This window comes from Narcine bancroftii, chromosome 12 (assembly GCF_036971445.1).
Source record: "Narcine bancroftii isolate sNarBan1 chromosome 12, sNarBan1.hap1, whole genome shotgun sequence".
In the NCBI taxonomy this organism is placed as follows: Eukaryota; Metazoa; Chordata; class Chondrichthyes; order Torpediniformes; family Narcinidae; genus Narcine; species Narcine bancroftii.
The window spans coordinates 76,282,102-76,295,262 of NC_091480.1; the positions used below are offsets into that span (position 1 = coordinate 76,282,102).

Sequence of the window (13,161 nt, forward strand, 5' to 3'; positions counted from 1 at the left end):
AAAACAGAGGTGATCATTGGGGGATCAGAGGTGGAGAGGGTCAGCAACTTTAAATTCCTGGGAGCCACTATCTCGGAGGACCAGTCCTGGACTGGACCTGAATATCATCATGTTGATAGCACATTAGTGACTCTACTTCCTCAGGGGTTTGCAGAGGTTCGGCATGTCATTGGAAATTTCTAGAGGTATGTAGTGGAAGGTGTGCTGATCAGCTTCATCACAGTCTGGTATGGGGGCACCAAATCCTCTGAGTGGAAAGCCCTGCAAGAAGTAGTGGACACAGCCCAGGACATCACAGGCAAAACCCTCCCCACCATCGAGAAAATGGAATGCTGACAACAGAGAGCAGCAGCAATCATCAAGGATCCACACCGCCCAGGACTCTCTGAGACAGATTGCTCGGTCTTCAGTAGAGGCCTCACCTTAGTCCCCACAACTCAATTACTTCCATGCACGTCACAATGCCGAACTATTCTTCCATCGCCTCTGCCTCCAGGATCACTTTCATAACCATGACTCTCCACCCAAGAACCTTTCTCCTACTTCAAGCCTTCTTCCTCATCCTAGCCAGCTGCCCATTCTGGACCTTTTTATTTCCAACTACCGCCGATTTTACCACCCCCTCTTGTATTCCAACCTCACCTCCTCAGAATGCTCTGCCCTCCATTCTTTCCCCAACAATCCCAACCTCACCATCAAACCTGCAGACAAGGGTGGTTTAGTATACTGACTTCTACCTTGCTGAGGCCAGTTGACAGCTCTCAGACACCTCATCCTAATGACCCATCCCACAGGACCCCACCACCACACATCAAGCCTGCCTCCAACACGGTCTCCAACCTCATCACCTCTGGATACCTCCCTCCCATTGCTGCCAACCTCATTAACTCCCATTCCTGCACTGCTAGTTTCCACCTTCTGCCCAAGATACACAAACCCAACCATCCAGGCAGACCCATTGTTTCTGCTTGCTCTTGCTCCACCAATCTAGTTTAATCTTACCTTGCTTCTATCTTTTCTCCCCTGGTCCAATCCCTCCCCACCTACATCCGTGACACCTCACATACCCTCCATCTCTTCAATTACTTCAGATTCCCTGAACCAGACTGCCTCATCTTCACGATGGATGTCCAACCCCTTTATACCTCCATTCCTCACATAGAAGGTCTTAAAGCACTTTGCTTCTTCCTTAGCCAAAGGCCTGACCAGCACCCTCTACCACTACCCTCCCTACACCTAGGAGAACTTCTCACTCTAAATAACTTCTCCTTTAACTCTTTTCACTTCATCCAAATCAAAGGAGTAGCCATGGGTACCTGCATGGGTCCCAGCTACGCCTGCCTGTTTGTGGGCTTTGTGGAGCAATCCATGCTGCAAGCCTACACAGGCATGACCCCTCAACTCTTTCTCCAGTACATCGATGACATCACCGGGGCTGCCTCTTACACTCGTGATGAACTTGTCAACTTAATCCACTTTGTGGCCAACTTCCACCCTGATCTCAAACTCACCTGGTCCATCTCCAATAACACTATCCCCTTCCTGGATCTCTCTGTCTCCATCTAGGGAGACAAGGTTTCCACCAACATATACTACAACCCATTATCGACTCAGCACTCACCTGCATCTCCTCCATTTCCTGATCATCTGCCCTGGCCCCCTCTGCCCCCAGAATCAACAAACATAGAACCCTCCTCATCCCCACTACCAATTCACCAGCCTCTGCATCCAGCACTTTATCCACCAGAATTTCCAGCACTTACTACAGGATCCTACCACCAGACACATTTTTATCTCTCTTCCCATCTCATCCTTCCGCAGGGATCATTCCCATTCCCTCGAGCACCCATCCCTCCCCACCCATCGCACCCCCAGCACCTTCCCCTGTTCCCGCAGAAGTTGCAACACTTGTGCCCACACTTCCTCCCTCACCATGGTCCAGGGCCCCAAATAGGGCTTTCACCTGAAGCAACACTTTACTTGTGCATCCGCAAGACTGATTTACTGCATCTGATGCTCCCTACGTGGCCTTCTCTACATCAGAGAGACAGTTGCAGAGTGGGAGATCACTTCACTGAGCACCTCTCTGTCCGCAACATCAGTGACCTCCCAATATTCAACCATTTCAATTCTGAGTCACACTCCCACACTCACATATCTGTCCATGGCCTGATTTACTATTCCACCCAGACCATCCGGAAATTGAAGGAACAAAACATTATTTTCCGACTGGCACTCTCCAGCAAGATGGCATTAACACAGACTTCTCTGCTTTCTACTAAACCTGTCTTTTAAGTTCTCCCCTCCACCCAGCCATCCCTTCTCCCCCTCATTGCTGTTGCCCCTCCCTCCTTTCTCCACCTATCATCTCCTGCCTTTGCCAACCCCCTTCCCCCCACCTACTCTTTTGTTCGGACACCTGCCAGCATATTCTCATACCCTGATGAAGGGCTCAAACCCGAACCGTCGGTTACATATCTTTCACTTCAGTACATAAAAGACGCTGTTTGACCTGCTAAGCTTCTCCAGCATTTTGTGTTTTTTTTTACCACTCAGGACATGTTCTATTCTCACTGCTACCATCAGGAAGGAGGTAGAGGTGCCACAGGACTCGCACCACCAGATTCAGGAACACTTACTACCCCTCTACCATCAGACTCCTAAACAAAAAATAATCAGAAAGTCATTTAAGGACTCACAATTTACTCATTATTTATTACTATATATTTATACCTACATCTGCATGAGACCAGTCAGTTCATTTCCAGTACTTTCTTCCTCCTCACCACCACATCCATATCAGTAGCATGGACTCTGATCACCACAAAGAAGGATGCCTTTGCTTCAGGCTAAATGTTTTGGGTGAATGAGGCCACAATATTAGTACATGATACAATGTAGCAGAGACTGGTATCTGATCCAAATCGTGAAGGAAGCAGAACACGGAGTTCCCCATTTTATGAATCTCTGTTGGCACCACGACTAGGTGGAGTATGGTGGGACATCAACCTAAAGGTCACATTTCTTGATTAGTTCACCTTGGCTCTGTCCGCCGCAATAGTGTGGTTACCCATTTCAATTACCCACCCAATTCCCTTGCCGACATGTCTGTCCATGGTTTTCTTTTAAAGCAGAAACCAAAACAATAAGAATATTGCCTGTAATTGGCCAGAGGCAGTGATTCTCCCCTGAGTGATTTCATTTCCTGCACCCACTATTGCACCCTTCCCCCCCACAATCTGGCAGGTAGTCATTTAGGTTCGTCAACCAACTATTTTTGATATTTAGTATAACAATCTCCCCAACGGCCATGAAGATTCTTCAGGGATTCAAGAATGAAGCTACCTTAAGCTGGATTTGGCCTTCAGAATAAGACATGAGAAATAATGGGGTTGAACTTCTTCTCTCAAAGAGTGGCAAGTCTTTGGAATTCTCTACCCAGTGAGTTGTTTAGTGAGAGTTGTTTGATATAGGCAGAAATTACATTGTAGGAAAGGGTCATGTGGTGTCAGGAGAGGAGAGGAAAGTGCTTGTTGGAGTCTTGAAGCATTCTGACCCTAAAGATTGGCATTTTATTTCCATTGTTTCAATTTCAACCTGTTTTCTCAAGCTGATTGTTTTTTTTTTCCTCCAGAATCCAGCATCTTCAGTCGCTTGTGTCTCGATGGGAAAATGGTGTGAGGCCAGGATTGGATTGTCGTTCCTCCAGGAGACGGAACGCTCTGTCCTCAGCAGAGGCCTCACCTTCACATCCCTTCATCCACTCCTCAGTGAATTCCATGAATGCCGTGACTCTGAGCTCTTCTTCCGTCGGCTCCACCTCTGTGCCTACTTCTACAACCAGGAATCTCCACCACCCATGACAGACTCTTCTCCTGACTTTTTTCTCCTGCTGGATATCTCATTCTGGCCTTCTGCCTGCTCTGGATCTTTATATTTCCAACTGCTGCCAACACATCAACCATCTCAACTTCACCACTCCCTTCACTCATTCTAATTTCATCCCCTTGGAAGTATCACTGCAAGATCTGCTGAGTTCCTCCAGTATATCTGTGTTTTTACCAGGGTTGGATAGCCATGATTGGCAGAGGTGGTGCAGAGGGCCAATTGCTTCCACTCCTGTTCCAGTGACTTATTAGTATCAGCCTCAAACTGTTTTCATAGCCAGAGTGAATGCACTTTTGCATCAGTATTAGTTATTCAGATACTGGAATACTGGTGCACAAAAAAAAACAGCTATTAGTTCACACAATTGGAACATTAGCTTGCCAGGAAAATCCTGCACCCATGAATGGATCCAGATTTAGCAAAACACGAAAGTCAGCACACTGGCCCCAGGCTCTTGGAATACAAATCTCATCAAGGTGCCAAAGGATTGAAAGTATTTGCTTTGAGACAGTGCAGTCACTCAGCAGATCATGTTCACATGATTGCATCAGAATGACTGTAGTTCAAAGCTGCAGGTGACTTCCAGATCAAAAAGGAAACTAAAATTATTGAATAGAAATTTCAAACATTTGTGGATATGGTTTGTTTGTTTCTATGAGTCATCTGACACTGACACTGTGTGTTGCACATTCCACCTCCGTCATCATTGCATGGGAATTAAAAGGGTAGACCCTTTTTTCTAGACACAAACAAAAGGAGCAACTACAGGCCCCTCAGCCCTTCAATCCTGTCCCTCCATTCAATAAGATCATGGCTGGTCTACCCTAGATGTTAACTCCTCCTCTAAGACAACTCTTGGTTTCTGGATCTTTCAAAAATGTGCCTATCCTGTCCCCTCTTTAAATACCTCAAGTGGTCTGGCCTTCAGAACTCTAAAAGGAGGAGAAATTCAGACATTCATCATTCTCAATGAAAAGAAATTCCTTCGTTTTTATAGGCTGGCAGAGTTAGCCTAACAGGGTTCCAGTGACCCGGGTTCAAATCCGGCACTGTTTGTAAGGAGTATGTACGCTCTCCCTATGTCTGAGTGGGCTTCCTCAGGGGCTCCAGTTTCCTCCCACTGTTCAAAATGTAAGGGGTTGTAGGTTAATTGAGTGGCATGGGCTTGTGGGTAAAAAGAGGCTGTAAACATGCTGTATATAATATACAGCCCTTTGGCCTTCAAAGTTATGCCGACTTGTATATTCCTACCTCGTAACGCTTCATTTTTGTTTCATCCATGTGCCTGTCTAAGAGTATCCTGAATGCCCATAATGTTTCAGCAAATCTATGTCCAAATCTAAATGTATTTTCCCTCTAATGGAAAAAGTAACATGTATGTAAATGTTTTCCCTCTTTTTCCAATCTTCACACATCATTCTACAGATGTTTTGTCTTCTTTTGGAGATAGATTCTATTTTTTTTAAATCTTGGATACCCCTGTGGATATTTACCAAAATAAAACATGTCCTATATCAAAGGAATAGGAGTGCTTGTGTGTGCCTGTTGAATCATGAGGTTCAATTCTAAATACATCTGATATCCATGTCAAGACTGGATTCTTCTCCAGTAGATGGTCATTGGCATTGAGGATCAAAAAGTGGACAAGGCCTACTGATTTGCAAAATTCTACCAAGAATGCCCCTTTTCCAAGATCTTGTGAAAGACTTTAAAAGCCAATTCACATCAAAAGTAGTGCTGTGATTGTAATAAAAACACAGAAATGCTAGAGGAACTCACACAGGTTTCACAGCGCCAATAGGAGTTAAAGTATTACCAACGTTTCGATGGCTTGGCCGTATACACCATATGGAAGATGGTCACATCCCAAAAGACCTGCTGTATAGTTGTCCGGCTGAAGGATCTTGATCTGCCAGTGGCCACAGCTGCAGTTCAAAGACATCTGCAAGCATAATCTGAAACTCGCTCACATCAATGTGCTCCACTGGGAACCCCTTGCTGATGACCATGGCCACTGGAGAAGCACTGTCAGAAAGGGCATGAAGAGCAGTGAGGAAAAGTGGACACGCCATCTGGAGGACAAGAGGACACAGAGGAAGCAGAATCAGCAGAGCCAGTTGACCACAACCCATCGTTCCAACTTTATCTGCAGCAAGTCTGGCAGAGACAGTTATGCCAGAGTGAGCCTTATGTGCCATTCTAGATGCTGCATTCTAGACTATCCATGGTGCTACCAATGTCTTCTGAGATAGAAGGATGCCTACTACTACTACCACCACTAATTCCAACATTTCGGGCCTGAGCCCTTCTTCTTCCATACAACTCCGGTTGTATCTATTTACCTCCTATGGATGCTGCAAGACCTGCTGAGTTCCGCCAGCATTTCTGTGTTTTTACTCAAATCAAAAGTAGTCATTTCAAGACAGAAGGGAGCACGGCCTTACAGTAGATACTATTGTTTCAGTGAGAAAATAAGCTGAGATGTAGCCCACCTTTCTAAGTAATAGGAGAGAAGCTGGAAGGACTCAGCAGGTTGAAACTTTTTTTTTGAGTTTCTATAATGGGTCCTACTAAAAGGTTGGTGATCTATTTCTCCCTATGGATGCTGCCTGATCTAGTGAGTCCCCCCTGCTTCTCTTGGTTTGCTCAAATTTCCAGCACCCATAGTTCTTGTGTTGCCCTTCCAGGTAAAAGTGAAAGACTCCATAGCAATGAAAAATACTGAACTATACTGATGCGGGGCAGGCAGGCACGGTTGCAGTGGTTGCAAGGGAAAATTGGTGGGTTGGGTGTTGGGTTTTTCCTCCTTTGTCTTTTGTCAGTGAGGTGGGCTCTGCGGTCTTCTTCAAAGGAGGTTGCAGCCTGCCGAACTGTGAGGCGCCAAGATGCACGGTCGGAGGCGAGATCAGCCCACTGGCGGTGGTCAATGTGGCAGGCACCAAGAGATTTCTTTAAGCAATACAAGGACTGTGGAACCCTTAACATCATGAAAAACACAATGCTGGAGAAACTCAGCAGGTGAAACAGTCTGCTTTATACTTCAAAGATAAAGACACAACGAATGTTTCGGATATGGCTGAAATGCTCAAGCCCAAAACGTGGTTATATATCTTTATTGTTGCTACATAAAGGACACTGTTTCATCTGCTGAGTTTCTCCAGATTTGTGTTTTTACTTCGGTCATAGTGTCTGCAGATTTTCCTGTTTTACTTAACATCATGAAGTCTTGTTCAAATGCAAGTTTGTTATTCTATTCAATTGTCGAGCTGAACACACTCACACAGAGTGTTACTGAATAGTTTTCTGACGAAAGTCAAAGGAGTTATAGGGTTTAAATAGTGAAGCTGTGAAAAGATGAAATGGGAAGCCTTTCTTCGACTGCATTTATTTTATGGTTTTAAAGATAGTTTGAAATTTCCTGATGTGAAACTTCACAAGACAGGAATGACAGGGCTGACCATAAATAGAAATGTGTTGTGTCTCATCCAGCAATGACTTCATCCAGGTATGGATGAACCTCCAGCAGGATGACGGCAATGCCTGTAAATTATTAAGACTTAAAAGAAATGCAAAATGTGAGCTGGGGATTTTATCATTCTGGCAATCTTCTGTAGGATAAGCAACTCTTGGAATGTACCTGAAGCAGACATTGTAATTTTATTAGTTTTTTTAAAAAAATGCATTTCTCATGGCCTCAGTGACCATGAGAAAGGTATTTTCTAGCATTGTCCAGAAACACAGGGCTTTATTATGGAGGGACAAAGTGAACAAGCACTGTTCTCCTGGGAGCAGAGAATGTTGATCAGTCTCAGACTGTCTTTCAATCCCATCTCTTTGAGAGACTAGTCATCCATACTAATTCCATTAACCAGCACTTTCAATATATTGGCAATACAAGTGCTTGTCTAAATACTTCTTAAATGTCATGAGAGTCTCTACCTTTGCCGCCCACTCATACAGTGAGTTGCCATTTCAAACAACCCATGGGTGAAAAGTTTTCCAGAAGAATTCCTTTAAACCCCTTCTCTTACCCACCCCTAAGCCTAAAGCTATGCCTCTACTGTTAGATACCTCTACATGGGGAGAAAGTTTCTTGCTATCTTATTAGAACGTGGGAGGGCTGGATATGAAATGAATTTTTTTTGAATATTTTATTTAATCAACATATATAAGATAATAAAAACAATTAATAATAAATCACAATAATACAGTGTTAACAGATATATGCTGAAAATATATAAAAGGAGAAACAAAAACTAAAAACTAAAAAGAAACTAAACTAAAAACTAAAAAAGACCTAAAGCGCCCCCCCCCCACCCCAACCCCTCCAGCCTAATCTAATCCCATAACTAAAATACATAATAACATTGATTTGGATTCCAGCAGATGACACTCAAGGATCCCAAAAATATCATAAAGTTGTTATTTGATCAGCAAAAACTTCACTGGTCAGGAGGATTTTAAAAAATTATAATTTTAATCTCATAATTCTAGCATAAATTTGTAGAAATAAGGAATATTTACCCTTAAATGATAAGTATTTTATTCTAAAGGAATACAACTTTGCATCTCTTTATGCCATCTTTCTAATGTTAATGAAACATCAAATTTCCATGTTACAACAAAACATTTCCTTGCTAATACATACTAAGGCTAACTTAAAAAATTTTAATTGAGAATCTGACAAAAGTAATTTAGGAGTAATACTTTCAAACTTTCCTAACAACAATAATTCGGGATTTAACAGAAAAGTCACACCAGTTATTCATAGTAAAAAAAATTTACTAACTGAAACCCAAAAAGAATTATCCTTCAAACAAAACCATGTAGAATGAAAAAAGGTTCCAATTTATTTTCCACATCTAAAACATTGATCTGATAAATTCGATCTCCATCTACTCATTTTCTGAGGTGCGAATTACAACTGTTTTAAAAAAATATAATGAAATACTCTACATCTCACATTAATAGTATTAGACATAACTTCTTTGCATAGATTTTGCCAGACCTGTTGCTCTACGATCATGTCTAGAACTTGTTCCCACCTTCCTTTTGAATTAAACAAACCTACTTTAGGCATTTGTTCTTGTAACAAAATATACGTTATTGAAATAAATTTTTTAGTCATTCCATCAATTATAATTTGCTCAAAATTTGAAAGATCTTTTAAAACCATATCAGATCCTAATTTCTCGCTTAAATGGGCTCATCTGAAAATAACAAAATAATGTATTACAAGGAATATCATAGTTCATTTTTAATTGATGAAGACATCAATTTATCATTATCATAACAATCTCCCAATTTTGAAATTCCTTTAGTGTTCCAAATATTTTTAAAAAATATCTTTTGAAAAAATTAATAAAAGATTAATGAATGGTGTTTTTAACGAAAGAAGATTTCCATCAATTTCTAACTTAACTTTATTCCAGATATTAATCAAATGTTTTAATATCAGAGCATCTTTATCTGTTGTTATTAATTTTGGCTCCCATTTAAAAATAAACTCCTCTGGTATAATTTCTCTTATCTTATTTAATTCAGTTTCTACCCAGGATGGTTTAATTTTCTACGAATGGAGACTAAAAATCTTAATTGTGCTGCCTTATAATAATTTTTAAAATTAGGAAGCTGTAGTCCCCCTTGTTCATATTTCCATTTTAACTTTTCTAATGACTTTCTTACCATTTTTTCTTTCCAAAGAAATTTGGGGTATAGAAATGGGTAAAGTTTGAAATAAATATCGAATTCTTGGAAAAATATTCATTTTTATACAATTAACTTCCAATTAATGTGATAGGAAATTTACCCATTTCTTTAAATCATCTATCTTCTTAAATATTGGGATATAATTTAAGTTATATAAATTTTCAAATTATTATCAATACATATACCTAAATATTTAATATTATCTGTCCATTTAAATTGAACTTCTTGTTGACACTGTGAATAATCTCCGTGTACCAATTCTATTACTTCACTTTTATCCCAGTTTAGTTTATACCCTGTGATTCTCTCATATTCTAACAACTGACTATAAGTCTTGGTAATGATAATTAAGATTGAATTAAATAAACTAATACATCATCAGCAAATAAATTAATTTTATGTTCAGTCTGCTTTATTTCAAACCCTTTCAACTGTTGGACACCTCAAATTTTTTGTGCAAGTGGCTCGATAGCCAAAGCAAACAAAACAAGTGATAAAGGACATCCCTGCCTACTAAATCTGGTTAAATTAAAAGATTGAGATATCTGTCCATTTGTTATTACCTTAGCTTTAGGATTTCTATATTGTGCCTTAATCCAATTTATAAAGTTTACACCAAAGCCAAATTTACTCAAAATCTGAAATAAAAAAATACCATTCTAACCTATCAAAAGCTTTTTCTGTATCTAAAGCTACTATATCAGTCAAATCTTTTTTTTCTTCTGCGCTAAATGGATTATACTTAATAACCTGACTATATTTTCCGAAGTTTGTCTATTTTTAAACAAAACCCGTCTGGTCCATATTTATCAGTTCTGGAAGACAAATGACTAATACTTTTGCTATAACTTTATAAATAATATTCAATAAAGATATAGGTTTTTATGAAGCTGGCTTTAATGGATTTCTATTTTTTTTATGAATAACTGTAATTATTGCTGTGGAAAAAGTTTCTGTAAGATAATGCTGTTCAAAAGCTTGTTCTATTGCTTTCATAAATAATGGAATCAATAAATCTTTAAATTATTTATAAAATTCAACTGTGAACCCATCTTCTCCTCGAGATTTATTATTTTGTAAACTATTAAGTGCATCATAAATCTCTTGTTTAGTAAAAGGACCTTCTTCAGTTAAATTTGGTAAGATCAGTTGTGATAAATATTCATCTATCGCCTCCTCATCATGTAATGATTCAGATGCATATAACTTTTCATAAAATTCCTTAAATACCATTTATTTTTTGTGGTTTATATGTCACTTCATTGTTATTCTGTTGTATTGCATTAATTGTTCTTGAAGACTGTTCTGCTTTTAATTGCCAAATTAGAACTTTATGTGATCGTTCGCCTAGTTTATAATATTTCTGCTTTGACCGTAGTATCATTTTCTCTGGTCTATAGTATTATTATATTATATTGTAATTTTTTATTAACTAAACTTCTATATTTATTCTCAGATGATGATTTTTGAATTTCCTTTTCCAATTTATCGATATCCTTCAAATATTCCTTTTTAAGTTTTGATGAATAACATAATTTGTCTTCTTAAATAAGCTTTCAACCCATCCCAAATAAGAAACGTATCCTCTGTTGAATGTAGATTGGTATCACAAAACAATTGTATATGTTGTCTTATTTTAAAAGAACCAAAAATCTATCCTTTTCATTCTTTTTCTTTGGCTTGGCTTCGCGGACGAAGATTTATGGAGGGAGTAAATAGCCACGTCGGCTGCAGGCTCGTTTGTGGCTGACAAGTCCGATGCGGGACAGGCAGACACGGTTGCAGCGGTTGCAGGGGAAAATTGGTGGGTTGGGGTTGGGTGTTGGGTTTTTCCTCCTTTGTCTTTTGACAGTGAGGTGGGCTCTGCGGTCTTCTTCAAAGGAGGTTGCTGCCCGCCGAACTGTGAGGCGCCAAGATGCACGGTTTGAGGCGTTATCAGCCCACTGGCGGTGGTCAATGTGGCAGGCACCAAGAGATTTCTTTAGGCAGTCCTTGTACCTTTTCTTTGGTGCACCTCTGTCACGGTGGCCAGTGGAGAGCTCGCCATATAACACGATCTTGGGAAGGCGATGGTCCTCCATTAATAAATTAATAAATTAATAAAGAATTTAATCTCCACCTCATGTCTTTCTTTGGAAACATTTTTTTTGTGTCTGAGAGACACTTTAAAGTAACTTCAAAATAGTTTTTTATAACTTTAACCTTTCTGAATATGTACCTTTTTTTTAGTCAATCCCTTGGGTGTCAGTAAGGAGCATGTGGACATCACGTGACCCCCTTTCTCTGCAACGTCTGAGAACAGTTTCTATTATTTTTTTTCGAAACCAAACCAGACGCTGAATTCCCCTCATAATATTGATGAGTGAGCTTCGAAGGAGGGACGCCGCTGGGTGACGAACGGGCTGCTACGCATTCCGATTGGCCAGGGCGGAGTGAGCCATGCGCAGGAAGCGGCGGCGGAGGGTACAAATAGACGGGAGGCCGGCTGTTGGGAGCAGTTGCCAGGCGGGCTTGTGTTAGTGGATGCTGGGGTCTCCGTGTCCGGTGAAACTGCAGGCGGACGCCTGTCACGGGAGAGGCCCGCGTTTATCTGTCTTTTCTCGGCCATCTAGAGGGGGTTTTTTTTTTCTTTTCCCCACCCACCCCGTGGCCGGAGTTTCCTTCCCTCGCTCCATTCCGACCTTCGGGTTGAGGTGGGCACGGCGCTCGCCCCCTGACGCCCTCCACCCGGTCGCGGGTGATCGTAGAGACCGGTGACTCAGTGGAGGGCAGGCCACCCCTTCGGAGAGCAGTGTCGGGGGCACATAACGGGAGGAGCCCTCGCAGGGGGCGGCAGGAGGATGGGGATGTTCCTGGCCAAGCTGATGGGGCTCTTCTGTAACCAGGGTAAGGCCGCGTGGGGAGATGTGATGGGTGAGGTGGGTGGGGGGGAGAGAGTGTCTGACTGCGGGGCCGTTGCTGCCCGGCGCGTGAGATGGAGGGGGTGAGCGCGTGCCTGATGGGGAACGGGGGTGCGCGCGCTGGAGGGTGGGAGGGGCGTGCGCCCCGGGTGGGTGGGGGGTGGGGGAGATTCCAGGTCAGACAAGTTGAATCTGCCTGCTTATATTCATATGCACTTGCTGTTCTTTAATGCTGGGGTAAAATGCTCCCTGTGACCTCCAATTCCAGTAAAATGTACATCTTGAGGTCCTCTGAGCCTCTTCCTGACCCTTAACCATAAGGTACTACCAAGTTGCATTCCCTCCTTTGATGGTGACACTTTGAACACTGTAGGATGAGAGTACAGGTGATTATCCCTTTATCTGTAATTCCGAAAACGAAACATTTTTCCATGGATGTGGTCATTAAACCTGACCTGATACGACCACACTCAATTCGTGCTTGAAAATCCCGCTTTGATCCATGTCTTTAATTAATGGAACATGAGGGAATGCTTACTTTATAAGTGCCACCGGAAGAAACAGCGTCCAGTTCCTCCGATTCGCCGTACAAGAAAGCCCGGTTTGTTGTGGAAGGCACGACGTCGACGTCCGATGCCTCTGCTACACACTGACCTTGCCATCA

The 13,161-nt window shown here is 41.7% G+C and overlaps 1 protein-coding gene and 1 long non-coding RNA gene across 7 annotated transcripts in view; one reads left to right on the top strand and one right to left on the bottom strand.

Moving 5' to 3' along the window:
* Window positions 1–12,379, bottom strand: part of LOC138747586 (uncharacterized) — a 43,609-nt gene extending 31,230 nt beyond the window's left edge. The window contains exon 1 of the long non-coding RNA XR_011347563.1: window positions 11,816–12,379. This is a non-coding gene — a long non-coding RNA (uncharacterized lncRNA). The remainder of the gene's footprint in view (window positions 1–11,815) is intronic.
* LOC138747584 (ADP-ribosylation factor-like protein 5B) overlaps window positions 12,042–13,161 on the top strand; it is a 34,941-nt gene continuing 33,821 nt past the window's right edge. For 2 of the 6 annotated variants that reach the window (XR_011347560.1, XM_069906951.1), the window contains exon 1: window positions 12,043–12,483. Coding sequence is in view for 4 of the 6 variants with exons in the window: in XM_069906951.1 (XP_069763052.1) it covers window positions 12,438–12,483 (46 nt within the window). In the remaining 2 variants the exon portion in view is untranslated. Of the gene's footprint in view, window positions 12,484–13,161 lie in introns of all 6 variants that reach the window. The other 4 variants (XR_011347561.1, XM_069906953.1, XM_069906952.1 and 1 more) reach the window with 3 other exon arrangements.